General features: G+C 39.9%; 2 protein-coding genes across 5 annotated transcripts in view; one reads left to right on the top strand and one right to left on the bottom strand.

Moving 5' to 3' along the window:
* The first annotated feature begins 1,055 nt into the window (after positions 1 to 1,055).
* On the top strand, positions 1,056 to 4,906 carry LOC141776847 (neuromedin-U receptor 1-like). Its single transcript, XM_074650674.1, has 4 exons — positions 1,056 to 1,193; positions 2,972 to 3,686; positions 3,865 to 4,092; positions 4,227 to 4,906. Exons 2-4 carry the CDS (start codon positions 3,008 to 3,010, stop codon positions 4,535 to 4,537), a joined length of 1,218 nt encoding a protein of 405 aa, XP_074506775.1. The 5' UTR covers positions 1,056 to 1,193; positions 2,972 to 3,007; the 3' UTR covers positions 4,538 to 4,906.
* Positions 4,907 to 13,153: 8,247 nt separating this feature from the next.
* cpdp (CPD photolyase) overlaps positions 13,154 to 19,342 on the bottom strand; it is a 7,248-nt gene continuing 1,059 nt past the window's right edge. For 2 of the 4 annotated variants that reach the window (XM_074650671.1, XM_074650670.1), the window contains exons 3-10: positions 18,538 to 18,686; positions 17,178 to 17,360; positions 16,819 to 16,977; positions 16,049 to 16,247; positions 14,561 to 14,713; positions 14,192 to 14,313; positions 13,935 to 14,094; positions 13,154 to 13,833 (exon numbers count right to left, since the gene is read on the bottom strand). In XM_074650671.1, the coding sequence (XP_074506772.1) occupies positions 13,685 to 13,833; positions 13,935 to 14,094; positions 14,192 to 14,313; positions 14,561 to 14,713; positions 16,049 to 16,247; positions 16,819 to 16,977; positions 17,178 to 17,360; positions 18,538 to 18,686 (1,274 nt within the window). In that variant the 3' untranslated portion in view covers positions 13,154 to 13,684. The remainder of the gene's footprint in view (positions 13,834 to 13,934; positions 14,095 to 14,191; positions 14,314 to 14,560; positions 14,714 to 16,048; positions 16,248 to 16,818; positions 16,978 to 17,177; positions 17,361 to 18,537; positions 18,687 to 19,342) is intronic. The other 2 variants (XM_074650673.1, XM_074650672.1) reach the window with 1 other exon arrangement.

The raw sequence follows: 19,342 nt of genomic DNA, 5'->3' as shown, positions 1-19,342 counted from the left end.
AAACTCTACACAGAAGGGCCCCAAAGATTTGAACCGGCGACCCTCTTGCTGTGAGGCTATAGTGGCCATATGATGGTCTGCAGTTTTTGGCTTCATTTCTCAGCACCGGATCTGTCACTTAGTCAAGACATTGAAAAACTAGAATGGCACAGAGAAAGAGAGAGAGGGAAAGAGGTGGGGTGAACGCCAGAGGTAATTAACATGTCAACCTGCTGTTGGTAATAGAATTAGTATGAAGGATTCATCCTCTGAGAACTATGAACATCTTAGGTACTGTATGTCACATTGAATTACAAAAAGGCATAAACAAGAATTAAAAAAAAAAAGGAATCTGTGCGACGCATCACAAACCAAAAGCTTCTAAGCTGTGGTCTATGCCTCTCTGTGTTGAAAATAGACATTAATACATGATTTTGTATTTGATGTAGGTTTTATACTTCAGGTTCTGCTTGTTGTGTCCACAGTTATTGTCACCATTTGCTGCCTTTTCTCTGAATGAAATGTTGGATTTACATTTTTATTTCTGAACATTCTTCAACATGACCTCTCTGTGTTATAGCGTGTTTATTCTGTCTTTCACTCAACTGGACATATTCATTTTTGTCTATAGGCTGTTGTACGCCCTCTATCCACACACACACACACACACACACACACACACACACACACACACACACACACACACACACACACACACTGAGGCCATGGGTATATCAAAGCAATCTCAACCTTGATTTTCACATTGCTGCAATACATCGTCTCTCAATGGGAAAAGTAATAGAATGGAGAATGACAATATATAGAGTCTATGTAGGTTCATATATAAAGATAATAAAAGTGTGTGTGTGTGTGTGTGTGTGTCTGTGTGAAAGAGTGAGAGAGGAAAAAAAGCTTAAGGAAGTTGGATATGAGGAGAGAGAGAGAGAGATGAAGAAGGCGGTTAATGGTGGAGGCTGTAAACAATATGATCTGGTGATGAAGAGAGAGAAAGAGAGAGAGGGAAAGAGGTGGGGTGAACGCCAGAGCTCAAATACGGGAAGTCGAGGCAGCTGTGACGCACTGAAGCACCAAAGCAGTCAAGATAAAGTGCCAGAAAAAACTCCAGGATGCAGAGAAATATGATGATCACACATCTTCTCACATTTCTTCAAATCATGTTCATCTCAAGTCCTCCAGGAGTCCACAAACTGCAGGTGAGTTCTTTTTTTTAGTTCATGACATGAAGTGATCTTAATGACTATGTATGTTGAATGGATAAACAAATACAGTGTGGGAATCCAAACAAAAAAGCCTCTCTGGAGTCTGTATATCCAGCTGAATATTAGTGAGTGACAGCATTGTTAATCTTGTGGGAGGACAAGAGAGCAAACAAAAGATATTTATAAAATAATAGAAAGCTTATTTCTTTTCACAGCATAATTACATGTCTACGGCTATGAGAACACGACAAGTTGTGTGAAACATCTTTAGGCGAGAACATAGTTTTACATGCACATGATACATTTAGAGATTTTGAGCTATTTTGCTTCCATAGCATGTCTTCTTTCAGACTAGAGGAAAGAAAACATCCAAAATACACTTTTATGTGTTTATTTTACTACTTTGTCTATTTTACGTCTGTAGATTTTTCCTAAATTCACCAAAAGTAGCATTAGATAATGTCTCATTTACATATCTAAACATGCAATTTCAGAAAATTTGTAATACAAAAACAAATTGTCTTAATGTAAATAATCAACTGGGGAAGTTTCATGGTGATATCTATTAGTTGTTGTTGTTTTTTTTTAACCCAATTCACCTGCAAAATGTATGAAATTAGGTTTTTTTTCCCACTTCAGTAGCACACCAACTTTCCAGTTTCATTCCTATCTATATTTTGAAGGTTTTAAGAGAGGGGTTTGTTCATATATTATTTATAGCCTGATTTATATTACATTTTATTTATTTTTTCTCATTTTATTTTATTCATTTTTATGGCTGTTGAAAGTATTTTCTGATTTATGGAGTGATAAAAAAAAAAATTATACCCCTCTGTAAAAACCTTTGACTCTAATATGTCAACAAAATGAAACAATGATTTCTAACCTGGCTTTATCCAATATTCAGATTTATGATCTGGAAATGTATGCAAATTAGCATATATTTAATTAGATAATTCCTAATTTGCATATTTAAACATGACATTTTCAGAAAACTTGTAATACAAAAAACAATTGCCTTGATGTAAATAATCAACTGGGGAAGTTTCATGGTGATACCTATTAGTTCAAATGTTTAACCTATGCACCTGTAACTAATTATTGCTGCTGGTGATAATTAATTCCATTTATTCATTAAATTGATTAGACTGCTTTTTGTCTGAATTTCGCTTCCACTTATGAAGGTAGTTTCTCTGCTACAGACGAGGGCTGAGGTACAGCTGCTTGGTAACAACAGTACAGTACGCATCCAACAGTACAGTGCAATTAGCATATCACTTTGGTATGTTATGCCCTCAGGAGACTTCTTGGTATAAATATGCTGGCAACAGTTTTATAGTACGTTTTCTGACCCAAATACTGTTGCAATTAAGAAATTCTTTAGTGTTGGAAGGAAAAAGAAATCATATTGCCCTATTACTGAGTATCTCTGAGTAGCTATTATGTATCTGTACTCAAAGCTTAAAGGGGTATTCCAGTAATTTAGTGTTGCACTTCCATAAAGTTGAGGGACTCACAAGACACATAAAAGAAAAAATAATGATCTATATCGAAGCAGTAGAGCAGGCGAAATATTCTGACTTTCAGTCACTAGTTTGGGCCAAGCTCCAAAACAGCTGGATCCTACAATTCCCATGATGCAATTGGCTAGCATCTGTCTCTGCCTGGTAAATGCCCACATCTTTAATACTCTACACGCCTAGTTTGTAACTTCATGTGTAAAATTGTTGGAGCGACCTTTTAAAGTTCACCTTTTCTCTTCTTTCCATTAGATTTAGAGTCTAATAACCTTCCTGCCAATCAGCAACATGAACTGCTCCCTCGCTGCTCTTTTCACAAATGGCGCCGCAGTTTCCAGTGATGTGGGCTGCCCCGAGGCTGCTGTGGTGTGTGGGATGAATATCTCCTGGGTGTTGGCTAACGCTACCGCACAAGAGCTGAACGTCTTGTGCTTGAGCGAGGCGGAGTACCTGGCCGGGCACCTGGGGCCTCCGAGGTCCCCCATCTTCCTCCCCATCTGCGTCACCTACCTCGCCATCTTCGTGGTGGGCGTACTGGGCAATTCTCTCACCTGCACGGTCATTTTGCGCCACAGGGTGATGCAGACGCCCACCAACTACTACCTGCTGAGCCTGGCGGCGTCTGACCTGCTGGTGCTGCTGCTGGGCATGCCGTTGGAGCTCTACGACATGTGGCAGAACTACCCCTTCCTGCTTGGGAAGGGGGGTTGCTACTTCAAAATCTTCCTGTTTGAGACCGTCTGCTTCGCCTCCATCCTCAACGTGACGGCGCTCAGCATAGAGCGCTACGTGGCGGTGGTGCACCCCCTCAAAGTCAAACACATGGCCACGCGCGCTCACGTCAAGAGGGTCATCTTCATACTGTGGGTGATGTCCATGCTGTGTGCCGTGCCAAACACCAGCGTGCATGGGATTGTGGTGCTGCCTCCATGGTTTGGACGACAGTTTCCCCGTTCAACTATCTGTCGTACGTATAGATTTATTAATTTTCGATTTTATTTTTGCTATTTTAAAGCAATGTTAGCACCTTTTCTAGCTTGAAAGGTCTAAGAGGTTTTGCAGTGGTATATGAAGCTATAATACCCATGGTACACCTGGCATCATGATCTGACTGACAAGTCTATTTCTTACACTTCCATCCTCAGACGTGAATCAGCCCACCTGGATGTACAACCTGATCATCCTGATTTCCACGCTGGCCTTCTTCATGCTCCCCATGCTGATAATTAGCGTTCTTTACCTGCTCATCGGCTTACGGCTGCACAGCGAGAAGATGATGACTGTGGTGGACGCCAGATTTGGACCGGAAAGACTCTCCAGGTCCCACGAACAGAAACTGAGAAAACGCAACCTGCAAGTCACCAAAATGCTGTGTGGGTGTCATTTCAGTCATGTTAAGGAGCCGAAAACTGAATTTAAATTGACTGTATGTGTGTGTATGAGGGTTTAAACCCACCTGTTATCCTTTTATATCATTCACCTAAACTGTCCGTCTGGTCCTGTCCAGGTGTGCTGGTGGTCGTGTTCGGCCTTTGCTGGGCTCCCTTCCATGTGGACCGCTTGATGTGGAGCTACATCGATCCCTTGTCCGGGCAGCACCTCCAGGTCTTTGAGCACGTCCACGTCGTTTCCGGAGTCTTCTTCTACCTGAGCTCTGCCATCAACCCCATCCTCTACAACCTCATGTCCACGAAGTTCAGAGAAATGTTCAGTCACGTCACTTGCTATTCTCACCGCTGGTCGGTGAGCTCCAGCTTGCAGATGACCCAACGCAGCACCTTGAGCGAGAAGACGCCCGATAGTATGAGGAGTACTTAGTCTGGGCCAAAAGGAAGTCCAAGAACATTAGACACCGATTGGGTGACGATTGGAATTTTGGAAGAATGTAGTTCATCCCTCCAGTATAGAGCTAAGAGACTTGAAGAATCAATGTCAAGGAGCATTGAAGCTGTTCTAGAAGCTACCAACACCTTATTAGACAATTTATGTTGTTTTTTCCTTTAATCTGTCACCCGTCCGTACATATAAGTACCTCCAAAGGTCCCCAAATGGAAGGATATTACCCTCATAGTGGTAGGGGATGTCACACGAAGATGAACAGACGTCACCCCGCAAGGATAGAACCATGTGACCAAAGGCTTAAGCCTGAAGAGACACACTGAAGAAAAAACAATTATTATTTCTTCACACTCTCCTTCTGTATCTGGAAGTCCTCCAGACTGCAGAAATATCTACAGTAGCTCAAATCCCATTAAGAGAGAGAGAACCAATGAGACCCCTGACATGGAGCAACATTGACCTTTCCAATGTCAATGTTCGGATGAACAATGAAATGATCATATAAATGATGCAACCGCATTTGTATTCATTGTATTCATATCCATTGACTGTTTCAAAATTTCTATTAAGAGTATTTGTGTTATGGTGGTACAGCAGTTAGCACAGCAAGAAGGTTCTGTTTGCATGTTCTCCCTGGGCCTGAATGTGTACGGCTAATGGGCGAACGTATTTATTGTGCGTACTGCTTTTGTGAAGCATAACATTTCCAGGCTGGCCTATTTACTGCTGCCTATTAACACGCTTTCACAGCAAAGAATGAATACACACAATGGCTGCTGTTTAAAAGCAAGAACATATCTCCAGGAATGAGTCAGATGTGAAAATGAAAGTCAATTAAGTGAAGCAGGGGAACAAACAAAAGGTAGCGGTTTGTCTGTGGTGTTTTATAACCAGTGGCGACTCTGATTAGTCATGTGCCTTACAAATATTTCCACAAACATTTCTTTGATAATTGTATTGTGTACTTACTTATACAATGTACAATATTAGTAATTCTACATTTTGTTTAACGCTAAAAGAAAACCTATTAAGCTTTTGTGCTTTTCCCCTTACCTTCAGTGTGTTACAGTATATAGTTCTTTGTGCATGTAAAAGGTCTGCAAAGTTACAAAGCCCAAAGTGCACCCCAAAGGGAGTTACTCTCCCCCACAGAAACACTGCTCCTGAACTGCCTGAAACGCCTCGCTTGAAGTCCCGCCTTTTTTTCTGTAACGTGGTGATGTCACCAAGTAACACATTTGCATATCGGCTAGTTTAACACGCCTTCAAACAAAGCTAGTTAGAGCGGAGCTGGAATGTCCGAAGAGTTTGGCTCGGTTGACTAATCACAACAGAGTAGACAGGTTGACCAATCAGAGCAGACTGGGCTATAGGGACGGGCGGGGCAGGAGGTCAAACAGAGCGTTTCGGACAGAGGGTGAAAAGAGGTGCTGCAGCACAGCCAGTATGAGAAAAATAAAGCCTTTTTTTAACATTAAAGCATGTAAACATGTTCTAGTAGAAACCACAAATACAAGCATCCACCTGAAAATGAGTATAATAGGTCTTCTTTAAATAACAAAATTATCACTTTAGAAATGGTTGCTACCAGGTTTAAAGGATCGCCTGCTTCTATTGCTTTCCAAAGTGTCATTGTTGTTTCATGTGCTGAATGAATTGCTTTAATTGCAAATTGTATTGAAAACAGTACCTGTTTGTAGGACGATGTGAATATTTATCAACTCCTTTAATAATGCACAGGACCTGATGCAGTATTCTCTATGAAAGCATGTTTGTACAGTATGTTTTTCTCAGCGTCTACCCTTGAAATAGATTAAATGACCTGCTTTTGAACATCATTGCTGCTGGTAAGATGCACTGTTCTCGTTACTTGTTTAACTTGGAAACAAATGTGTGTACACAATGAGTCTTTATACACTTGTTTTCATGTTCAGACTCCTATAGAGCAACCAGCTACAGGACATCTGTGTATAAACATCATGGTTAAATTTACGAGTGCATGGCGCCTGCCAAGAAGAGCAACAAGAAGCTTTCCACTCAGCTGTCAACGTTGGGTGACACACAGTCCAGTGGAAACAGCTAATGAGGATGATAATTATGAGGGGGGTAGAGAGGAAAAATGATGTCACCGGGTCAATAATATGGAAAAAAAATGAAATGCTGATCGACATGAAGCAGGCAAAGATGAGCTGGATGCTGACAAATCACGCTGTAATGACACAGTGTTATTGGTGCGCCACACCAACGCTAATGAACAGCTATCTACCCACAACTTCCATCACCATCACAGAATACAGTACACTGTTTACCCACCGGCTGCACAAATAGACTCATTTAAAAGGCAGAGCATCGCAGCATCGCCCCGAGTAATGGCATTCATTCAAGAGCGCAGTTATTATTATCACCCGTGGCGCTTTGATATGACAATAAGAAGCAGACAGTATCATTTAACTTTAAAGAAGAGCAGAGTGTGGAGGCGCTGTGAAATTAAAGCACACATCAACCCAAAGGAGAAACGTGATGTGTTTCATTTTGACTTTCCCTCACAAGACATTTTGAAAACCATAAAATCCCACAATTGGAAAAGAATAAAAACTCATTGTGATGCTCAGTAGGAGCCGTAGGGGAGGTGAATTGCAAAGTTTTTTGACTTCACTAGTTTTTATCTGTTCAAACTACATGGAAATATGTAATTTATATGCATCAGCCTGACATGTTTTGACTCACAATACGATGTAAGTAGAAAGTTAGAAATTTAATTTAGAATCAGTTAAACGCAACGCTAAACTTATAGGCCGCCTCTATGAAAGCAGCAGATGATAGCTGCAGCACTATTATACAATATCCTTATGACACCGAAATGATCGTTTGAGACAAGCGCAAGGACAGGAGGTAATGTAGGAGCACAAAAGCATATCAGAGACAAGAAGGACACGGAGGAGGAGATATGATTCACTGCAGAGAGGATGATGTGAGGTGTTTCATAATGAGATGGGTTTAAGTGAGGATGGGCTCTGACACTAATAGTCTGACTGGAGCTTGAAAGGTCATTCTAATAAGAATAGCCGTTGAGAAAAAAAAAAAAGACAGAACAAGTGAGACTGTTACGTCCTTCACCTGTGTTAAACAGAGACCTGAGCGTGGGGGGGCTGAGCTGTGGCTGCATCAGCACCATGGTTGACAATTCAGTACCAGTAACCCAACATCAAGCAGTGAAGCGAAGCATATGAAGGTTAAAGGGGACATATTATGCTCATTTTCAGGTTCATACTTGTATTTTGGGTGTCTACTAGAATATGTTTATATGCTTTAATGTTAAAAAAACACATTATTTTTCTCATACTGTCTCATATACCTGTATTCACCCTCTATCTGAAACGCTCCGTTTCAACGCCTGTTTCTTAAATACGACGGAGTATTAGGGCCACATTGAGGAAAAAATAATAAATCTGAGATTTCGAGAATAAAGTCATAATATTACGAGAATAAAGTCATAGGTTTACGAGAAAAAACTTTGTAATATTATGAGTATAAAGTCACAATGTTATAAAGTAGTAATTTTACGTGTTATTTTAGAGGGGAAATAGAGCAGCGTGTGTGAAAATGAGGAACGTGGAGCATCTTGTGAAGTTATACTTTAGTTTAGGTTTCACAAATGACGAAATACTTAATCTTTGGGCACATCAGCACCACATTATCATAAGTATCAGGACCTTGAAAAGATTGTGCAAGAAACTGCGTTTATTACGAAGAAAGAACCACACGGACCTGGGGGATTTTACCTCTTTTGTGGAGGAGGACATTACTTTTTTCTCGTAAAATTATGACTTTATTCTCATAAATTACGACTTTTTTTCCTTGTATTATTATGACTTTATTCTCGAAATCTCCAATTTTTTTTTACTCTCAATGTGGCCCTAATACTCCGTCGTACTTAAAGGCCCCTTCCAGTAAAAGCCCACTCTGCTCTGATTGGCCTGCGAGAAAAATATGGTGCACCTTTACAAAGATACTTCTCCAGCTGTGGGTAATATATTCTAATGAGCCTGCATGTGACGGAAGGGGAACCAAATCTGAATGGCTTGTTGAATCACATGTTTTCTGATCTAGTCAGCCCACAAAAAACTGACTGGGTTGTCTTATTTCACAGTTTGTGGGTTGGCACTCCAGATACCCAAATATATGCGCACAAATACTGAAAAAGTGAGTTTTTCATGATATGCCCCCTTAAGGTATAAATTTGGCGGCAAATCTGGTACTAAATTTAAAGCAGCACATCAATATTTTTAGCCATGCTAGCACTGTGTGGCTTTAGGGATGTCTTTGGCCCAGATTGAAATACCTCAACAAGAATTTGCTGGATTGCCATTACATTTTGTACAGACATTCATGGTTCCCAGGCGATGTCTCATACTACTACTACTAATCCCGTTTTCAACTTGTTCCACATCATTCAAGTGAAACAAAAAAATTTAGACTGGTGTACAGGATGATGGATACTCAGATTTGGGCTTCTAACATTGCAAAACACATGTTATGTCCACCACAGATATACTGTAGATAATGGCTTTATGATTGTTGGGCCATTCAAAGACTTGCACATAGATGGTATTTTACCTTAAATGTGACCAAGTCATTGAAAGGTATGCCATTTCTAAATCTAATTTCTTTAGATTATCCATGTAGTGTATATGATGTACAGGATTGGAGCGACAATGACACCCTGCCTACACTCACTTAATTAAATAAACTAAGCATAAACTTTTATTTTGAATCTATATTTCATTGAGAAAATCTAGTCCTTCCAGCGCTGAAATTAAATATATACATTATTAAGCCTCATTTATTCAGGGAATGTCATTGACATCAAGATCTATTTGGAGATCTGACATCAAAAAACATTGATATATGAGTTAATAAAGCTTTAAATTCTCTCAGAGGAATGTGTGTCAGCGTTGGTATGAGGAATTTTTAAAGGCAACCTATCCTGTGATCTGATGTCATGGACACAGCCAGGTATGCTGGTGCCGTCTTCAACCTTTTCATATAACTCATAATGGTGAGTATTACTTTTGGTTAGTATATTATATTACACAGTGAATCATTGTTTAGCATGGCCTCACTACTGTGTGTGTGTGTGTGTGTGTTTGTCATCTCACAGTCCAAAGTTAGGTTAATTAGAAATCTCAACATAGTGCATGCTATCTCCTCCGTGTCCTGTGTTCCTGAAACACAATGGACGATGGAGAATGAATGTATGGACAGTTATTATAGGAAAAATGCCTGAATACTAATGCGTGACCACAGATTCTCTGGCAACTGCGGCCCTGTGAGGAATGCATTTTCTTATAAAGAACCCTGGTCAGTGAATGATAATGTAAAGAACACCATTTTCTCTGCCTCCTTCCTGTAAATTGCTTGCACAGACCAGTATTGGAGTGTCAAGGTTGAGCCACAACATTATTCAGCTGGGTACCTGCGTGCAATGAGCTCACGTACTCTCAGAACAATGTACCTACAAGACCGCGGCGAATGTCAGTGTAAGCAAAAAGTAATTTGGAGACTGTAAATGTTGGTAGATAAAAGGGAAAAGGGACATCAACAGCACATTGATTAAACTCTGTCACCACTGCAATGTTTTCATTTCATCCTTGTTGTAGTCTTAGCGGGTGAGATTAGCTCGCCACCCAATTTATACACAAGCCATTTCACAAAAGACAGGTAAACCGCGGGGCAGGAGTTCTGCTGTGATTGCATTCTCCTTGTGTGTATAAGTCGGATGCTCCTGTTGCTGAAATGACTCATACACCTGCAAAGTCAAGAGGGAGAAACTCCCCAGGAGAGCAGGAGAAAGTCACGGCTCACATAATCCAATATCATTTAGCGTTTTTTATCCACGCTGTAGCGCCGCGGCTCTAAGGACGACAATGTCCCGCTTTGGTCGTGACTGATATATTCTGACAGCGATTAGAGGAATTGCTAGGACATTTTGTACAGACAGTCATGGTCCCCAGAGGATGAATTTATCCCCTGACTTCTCCTCCATAGCTTGTGTGTGTTTTTAGTGAAATGTCTCAACAACTGTTGCTTTGAAATTTGGTATAACTTGCTAATTTGGTGAGCACGGTAAACATTATACCTGCTAACCATCGATATGTTAGCATTGTCATTGTGAGCATGCTACTGAAGTGATAATGTGAGCATGCTACTGAAGTGATAATGTGAGCATGCTACTGAAGTGATATTGTGAGCATGCTACTGAAGTGATATTGTGAGCATGCTACTGAAGTGATAATGTGAGCATGATACAAAGTTCAGAGACTTTTAGAATTTAGAGTCAGAAGTAGCTCCAGGCTGCACAGCTAAGCTAAAAGTAGATGTGTAGCTAATCTTAAAGGGACGGTGTGTAGGATTTGACAGCAATTTAGTGGCGTGGTTGCAGATTGCAACCAACTGAGTACCCCTCCGCTCACTCCTCTCTTTCCAAGACCGCGATAACGTGAGCCACTGAGCGCAAAATCGGGTAACGCTGTTCGCCTCGCTCAGAGGCCATCCTCACCATAATAACACTACTTTAGGAGCAACGGTAGTCAGACATACAGTAGTCAGTGTTTGGTTTGTCCGTTCTGGGTGAATGTAGAAACATGGTGGAGCAACATGGCGGACTCCGTGATGAGGATCCGCTGCCTATATTAAGGGCTCATTCTAAGCTAACGACAACACGACGATACAATGAAAATGAATGAATAATTCATGAATAGTGAAAACATAGTTATGAATAATATATTCCATTTCTGCAAATAGATCCCCTGAAATGCTACACAGTGTTCCTTTAAGATTCATCTGCACAGCAGAAACCAAATATCAGTTGCAATAATCATGCTATCAGCTTAAAGCTCAGCGTGAAAAGAGTTGAGTGTATTTTCTTACTAAGCTGTGACTTCCAGTAGTTTCCTGTCACTCTATTTAACAAAGCAGCAGAGCCAGTTGCCCCCCAACAAATGAGCTTGAAGATTACCAGCAACATCCTCTCTGAGTCGGTCTTGATGTAATGTTCTGTGGTGAAGTGAAATATTGGTATTCCAGAGGCCTCATTATTTTCAGCGCTTGATAAGACAATTCTTTAACTAAAAACATTGCACATCTGTTTACAGTTGTGGCAGAAGAACATATCGTATACAGTACAGCTCATATATCCACACTGATATTATATATACTATATATATAGATATTATATACTCTATTATAAGCATGAGTTGGACTGGTTAGGAGAGCACACCACTACCAAACCAATTTAAGTTTATTAATGTTCCTTTTTGTCTTGTATGAGACTACATGAATTAAAATATAATGTATAACATGTTTTTCTTTTTATTCTACATACTGCTTTATGGGTTTACAAAACACAATCTTATAAGAAATTATATATTCTTCATCATTAACATGTGAAGGCAAATAGCCAGTTTGATAGAAACCTAGAACCCTTTTAAGTACTGATGACCTTAAACCAGTAAATTACAGTATAACATCTCACTGTAATATTATTAGTCCCTGTAAATATACCAGCTGGATCCAGCAAATTAGCACAAGAAAGCACAACCTTGGGAGACGTATATCTCTTTCCCTTGAAATGAACTAACACAACAAAAAAGGGGCCCGTAGCATAGAGGAGGTTTCATATTGTAATTTGTGAAACGGTGTTAAGTGCGTTGTTACCTGAAGGGGCTTGTTTTTATCCACTACTCAGGGTGCAAGTTAATTAGGTTCGGTAGAAGTGTTTTTTTGTCTCTGTGCTTAATTACAGATTAGTGCAGAGTAAAAAACACATTTGCAATTGTGATGTAACCCAGTCCCTGCAAATACGAGCATGTAATACCATACATATGTCTTTTTTGTTCTCATTTTGGATTGAAGAACAGAAGTTCCTCCTATCAATTCTTTTATCATTTGTTGACAGCTCGATTCAATTATTTTGAATGTCACTGATCTGTCAAGGTAGCTGCTATGTAATAATTCTGTGTGTGGCTCTACTTAATTATTAGGGCTGCCTCCGCGTAGTCGACTAAACGGTCATTTTAGTCCTAGTCGACTAATACCGGGTACACACTACCCAAGAATCAAGCCGATTTTGGGCCCGATTCCCTCCTCCCAACAATGGTCAGCAAAGTCCTGATTTTTTTAATGGTTCTAAAGATTATCTTTCCAAATATTCCTGTGGTGTGAGGTATGTTAGAGTGTTTTTACATCCCTCGATCGGCTCAGAAGTCCATCCTGACAACACCGATTTCAAATTGCAAATATTAAACATGTTCAATATTAATGATCGGATATCCTATTGTGTGTGAGGAACCCCCGATGGACAGCCGATGACGCAGTCACGTGGGAAAGAACGATAGCCAATTAGGAACCAAGCTGACTAAAGAAGGAAAACAACACTTGAATTACAATATGCTGAAAGGTTATAATATCATTTTTGCCCAGTGATGCCAAAAATATTCTGCCTACTGCCACTTAAATTGTTAATTAAATGTAATCCGTTCAAAGTGATTGTGGGTGGATGTATGCTTTTGAGTAAAGAATAATTAAACAAATCTATGAAAGGCAACATCTCCTGTATTTCAGGTCTTACAGATAAATTCAGCTGGAGAACAACTGAATAAAGAAACCATGATATGAGGAAACAGAAAATGGCATGGTAAAAAAAAAAAAGAGTCTTTTTAGAAAGAGGCGTCAAATCCTCAGAGCTCCTCCAAAAGAACAGCATATGTGTGAATAAAGTTGTTGAAACTCTAACAACAAACAATGTTTTGTATGAAATACAATATGTCAAAAGTAAAAAAAAAAAAACGGTGATATAAAAGTATCATAAAACAAAGTAAATAGCTCTTTATGCTTACTAAGTAGGCAGCACAGATCATAATGTTAAATTAAGCAACAGAACACTGTACAGAAAACTACCAGCCTTGATAAGCATAAACAAAATGTTGGAATATTCAGTAAAACAAACGGCTCTCGTAAAAATATACTGAATGTTTTGGAGAATACAAGAAGTAAACAGCAAAACATCCTCTGAAAGAAAGGCTGAACAAATGCACCCTAAGGTAAAAGTGTAGGAGCTTTAGGCTGTCAGGCCTTTTTGGGACGGTACTTTATCTCAAACTGGTTCACGTTAAACTTCCTCAGGCAGCCTTTGTAGTTCATGTAGCGGATCTTTCCGAAAACGTCTCTCTCTGCCCAGCCCTGGTCGTGGATGCCACAAATAGACCACATGCAACCTGCAGGAGAAACACACACAGTGAGGAGGACATGAATACGTGAGAAAAGTAAACTCAGTGAATCAGTGTCTAACTTGCACAAATGAGAATCTAATCCTCACCGACGAACCCGTTGGGGTCCTGGCCGTCCAACTCGTAGCGATCGTTCAGGTATAGAGCGATTGAGAGCGCCTCCTCTGGTGAAGAAGTCCACTCCAGGATCTTTTTGGCCCAGTACATCCTCAAGAAACCATGCATCTTCCCCTCACTGACCATCTGGTACTAATGGAGATAATAGGAAATAAACAGCAGTAAGAAACAAAGCTTACAGTAACACGCACTGGCGAGTAAATGTAACATCACTTGAAAAAGAAAGTACCTGAGCACCGTTCCACAGGTTGTCATGAGTCTTTGCTTTCTCCAGCTGCTCACGCGTGTACAGATACGGCCTCTTGTCTTCAGCGTGATCTTTCAAGGTCTTCTGAGCCCACTCGTATGCACCTGAGTAACACACACACATATATATATATATATATATATAGAAAAATAAACTATCCTCTTGGCAGGCAAACAAAGAACCAGCTTAGCTTTAAAAATAAAAAATAAAATAAAAAATACTGTCATTCTAGCTGATATATATATATATATATATATATATATAAATAAAATACCACATTTAAAACAAAGACAAGAGTTGAATCATTTTAAACGCACTCTACAAGCTATCGATTTAGAAATGTAAACTGACCCTGCACGCTGTCGTATTTCTTGTTGTAGAAGCAGAAGTTGTCGGTCAGCTCCCGGCGCACGATCAGCTCCTCGATGAAGGAGGCGACAGTCACACCTTTAGATCTCCCACTGCACTGAACCTGCAGCGCCACACGCTGAGCTGACAGGTGGCCTGACGGGAGGACGAAGAGGAGATGGTTGAAGATGGACAGAATGAAGAGAGGCAATGGTAAAAAGAGGAGTAACATTTAAAGCTAACCTCTCCTGTGATCTGGTGTCATGGTCGTTCACTTTGAGCTCAACTAAGGATGTCAAATATCTCGGCTTTTCCGTTTCTTTTTTTAAAGAAACAAGCTATATTCTGGTATAAGAAGAATCCAACTTGAATTTTTAGTGTTCAACGAGAGTTTTGCAGGACAATCTTCTATCTAACAAAATTTGGATCGGAGTGGGAACATCAAAGCTGTTGGGAAATGTGTAGATTTTGTGTTTTTGGAGTTTAGAGCACGCTTTAAATTAATAACAGAGGTCTGAATATTGATCCAGAGTTCCTACGCATTTTCCATTTCAAAATTCCAGACTTTCCCAGACTTCTCTGTACATTTTTCAGACCATATTTGTGACTTTGTGACTCTGGGTGCAGAGGATGCTGTGACAAGACTACAGCGTTTTAGCCCTTGCATATGGCTTCTAATTGCTGCCTCCCACACGGTGGAGATGTCGAACGATTTAATACAAAGTTTGCATCCATCGTTCTTTTCCCATTTCAAATTGTTAACCAACCAGGCTTTGTGTTTGGGATTGTCAAGCCAACCCTCGGAAAACTTGCATTTACCCATTGTGGCCGCTCTGTCCACAGTCCTATGTAGAAAGTTGGATGACGTTCCACCATCAAACATTTTGAACTTGGAGAAAAGCTGTCTTGCAGGCTGTGACGTAGTGATGTAAAGACAGCTCTGCATAGGAGTGAGCGTTCAGTAGCCTACTTCTTGCTTTCGACAACATCAAGCTCGCTCTGGCCTGCGCTACCTCACACAGTAGTGAACATTTTGGCTGCACCAAATGCCGTGAAAAACACTCTGCTTGTATGATCAATTTAATCAAAATACTTATTCTGACCTGGAAATCACAAGAAAAAAAAAATTCCATACTACATAGGACCCCTGTTGATCCTTGTGGGACACTTGTCAACCATTTGGAAACTTGATTTTAAACCATTGACAACAGCAGAAGAAAGTTGTAGCAGTTTTTGTACTATGACCAGGCCTAAAGCTCGATTGTGGTGGCTGAAGGACTTTATTTTCCTCTAGAAAGACGCAGAGATGTGAGTTAACCACTGATTCTAGGATTTTAGACTGACAGTAAAGCTTAGATATAGGCAAATAGTTGTTTAAGTCACAACAAGTGTGGAAGAAAATGTGAGAAAAGGGTGAGTAAATGTGAGCTTTTACAGAGACATGCATTAAATTCACACCCACAATTTTTTTTTTTTCATGGTACTACTGACCAAAGCGGATCCAGGGGGACAGCTGACTGAGGGCGGCGACGTTCGGGTCGTTGCGTTTGGTGTCAAACAGTTTAAGGCGCATGTCGATGAAGGACTCCAACATGGCCATCCCTGCCTTAGTGCCTGGCTTGGCCCACTCCGTCTCTCCTACTGATCGGTCGACCTGCAGCGAGGCCAGGGTTTCACTCCAGTCTACTGGCTGCAAGATGAAGGAGGGATGAAATCAGCCGAGGTCACAGCTGACAGCGATGTGCTAAAATATACACTCTGGTTATGTAGAGACTTCAAACTTCAAAAGAGGTGAAGTTGTGAGTCTTTCACCTTGCATTAGTTACTGGAGGCTCAAACAGTGAATGGCATTTCAATCACAGCACTGCAGTAAAAGCACACACCCTTGCTGCTTTCATATACAGTATAGTGCTGGGAAGGAAATTCAAACTTTTGGACTGTTTATCAATAAATAATGTGCAGAGGAGAGGAGGAGCAGCTGAAGGTTGAAAGGAAGTGCTTTATTGCAGCAATCCGACTTCCAAACTCCCCGTCAATGAGCTCATCGACAGCTTTCTTTCCCTTCTGCTGATCGTTGAAAACACTTCCAGAGCAATGAATGTTTTTTTAAGGAAAAGACAAATTATGATTGTGTTGTCTTAACCTATCTAAAAAGTCCTTGAATGCAACATAAAAACACATACCTCTTTTTTCTCTTTACAAAAACTTTCATGCACAACAACCTGAATGTGCCCTTCACCGTTAACTGCAGCAGCACTTACTTTGGCGGTTCTCGTAGCTGTGTGGGGGTGTTTCTCTACCGGAGGAAAGTCAGTGAGGAAATCTGGCAAAAGCTTTGAGATTTTTCCTCTGATCGTCCTGGCGGAGTACTCCTGTTTAGGCGACGCTACCCAGCAGGGAACAACATTGTGGGCATCAACCTAGAAAAAGGCAATACACATAAAATGAGAGGGGGATCAATTACGTTGTTTTTCCATATCCATTTCTTTGTGAACAAACATGATGAGGACAACAAATAATGCAAGGAAATAATCAGCTATATCGAACTAAAATGTCAAATGGCTAATAACCAGAATAGAGAGCCTCCAATCACGCTCCCTCTCTGAGTGCATGTTTTTACCTGTATGAGAGGAATATCCTTTGGAAGCGCCTTTTTAACATCCTCCAGCCACTGCATTGGCTCTCTGAGCGGGTAGAAGTCTGTCAATACTGCTCCCAGGCCGCGGTCGGACACGAAGCCGGGGAGAACGTCCCCCGGTGAGCCGTGCAGCAAATGGAACTGGATGTCTAAGGTTTTGCATTCCTGTTTGGTGGCAACAAAACAAAGTTTAATAGAGCTGGTGAGGTGGGTAAAAGTGACAAGAAATTGGATGCCACGTGTACAATATATTTTACTTGAATGCCTTCTAAATGCCCCCCAACCGTCACCCACGACACATAATGATATCTGTAACTACAGTTATACTTAATAAGGAAACATGCAGGGAGCCTCCTCTGGGACTTTTCTATTGATTGATTTTGTTTTATTACTTTATTACTCACTTTACTATGGCTGCTTATCTTGATTATTTTCATTATTGGTGATTTTTAAAAATATTTTTCCCTTAACCCTTAATCATTTGGTCTTTACAATCTTATGCAATAGTCCAAAAAGCCCTGCCACAATTGCTTGTTTTGGCCGACCAACTGTTTGGTATAATAAAAAAATTAATCAGCAAATTGTCACATTTGAGAAGCGCAAATGAGAATGTTTTTGTTCACCTTAGCGATTAATACATTAAAAACGTAACTGATTAATATCCTGTCAAATGTCAATCAAATAAATGACTAATCATCATTTCAGCTATACATTTAAATTAAATAGAATGTTAAAAATGACAAATCTCAATTTACCAGATCCAGATTCTAACCAGCCTAAAAGCACTAAAGTTCAATTTAGGGCTGCAACAAACTATTATTTTCATTGTCGATTGATCTGTCGATTATTTTCTTCGATTAATCGATTAGTTGTTTGGTCTATAAAATGGAGAAAAATGTCGATCAGTGTTTCCTAAAGCCCAAGATGACGTCCTCCTAAAAATGTTTTGTCCACAACTCAAATATATTCAGTTAACTGTCATAGAGGAGTAAAGAAACCAGAAAATATTCACATTTAAGAAGCTGAAATCAGAGATTTTTTTCTTCAAAAAATTTTCAAACCGATTATCGAAATAGTTGCCGATTCATTAATAGTTGACAACTAATTGATTAATCGTTGCAGCTGTAGTTCACTTTATAATTGCGTTAACTTAAAAAAAGAAAGCAATGCATTTTGTAGAGCCTGCAAGTGTTTGGTGGTATTACTTGATCTGGTTGATGTACTTAAGGAATAAATTCATTATAAAGTATGATTTTTCTGTCAAGCAAGTATATAATATAGACTAATAACTGACAGCTACTGGAATTTGTGGTTGTGCAGTCAAAAATGATGAAGTCAATACCTTTGCAACTTCTTTCAGGCCTTTCAGCATAAAGCTGTAATGTCTCAGAGTGGACAGTTCTGATTTGGGGACAAGCAGGCAGAAACAGATGTGCAGAGGAAGGTTCTGCTCCATGGCAAGCCGCTGGGCACGGACCAGAGCCCAGTTATCTGAAACACACAAAACACGTTGGGAGACATACAGTAAAGAGCAGGAGTCAGCAACCTTTACTATCAAAAGAGCCATTTTAGGCAACAAAAAAAAAGAAAATCTGTCTGGAGCCGCAAAACATTTGAGCATTGTGATGAAGGTAACACAATTTATAGTCTAAGTATATAGTATATAAGTCTAATGCAGTGAGATCCAAAGTGACAATGTTCTACGGCGTATTAGGGCCACATTGAGGGAAAAAAATTCTGAGATTTCCAGAATGAAGTCGTAATATTACGAGAATAAAGTCATAATTTTAGGAGAAAAAAGTCGTAATATTGCGAGAATAAAGTCATAACTTTACGAGAAAAAAAGAAAATAACACGTAAAAATTACTACTTTATAAACTCCTGACTTTATTCTCATAATATTACGACTTTCTTTATTCTCGAAATCACAGATTTTTTTTCACTCAATGTGGCCCTAATACTCCGTCGATCATTAGACCTACAACAATGATAACTAAAAATGAAAATGTAAACAAAAAAACAATTATTAATTTCCATCTTTATAAATCCACAGGGAGCCACTGGAGAGGAGCTAAAGAGCTGCAGGTTGCTGACCCCTGGTGTAGAGAAAACACAAGTCAATAAAGATCTCTCTTGTTGCATTATTA

The sequence above is a fragment of the Sebastes fasciatus genome, chromosome 11 (assembly GCF_043250625.1).
Source record: "Sebastes fasciatus isolate fSebFas1 chromosome 11, fSebFas1.pri, whole genome shotgun sequence".
In the NCBI taxonomy this organism is placed as follows: domain Eukaryota; kingdom Metazoa; phylum Chordata; class Actinopteri; order Perciformes; family Sebastidae; genus Sebastes; species Sebastes fasciatus.
Note: the sequence above shows the minus strand (reverse complement) of the source record. Positions and strands in the feature narration are given on the sequence as shown.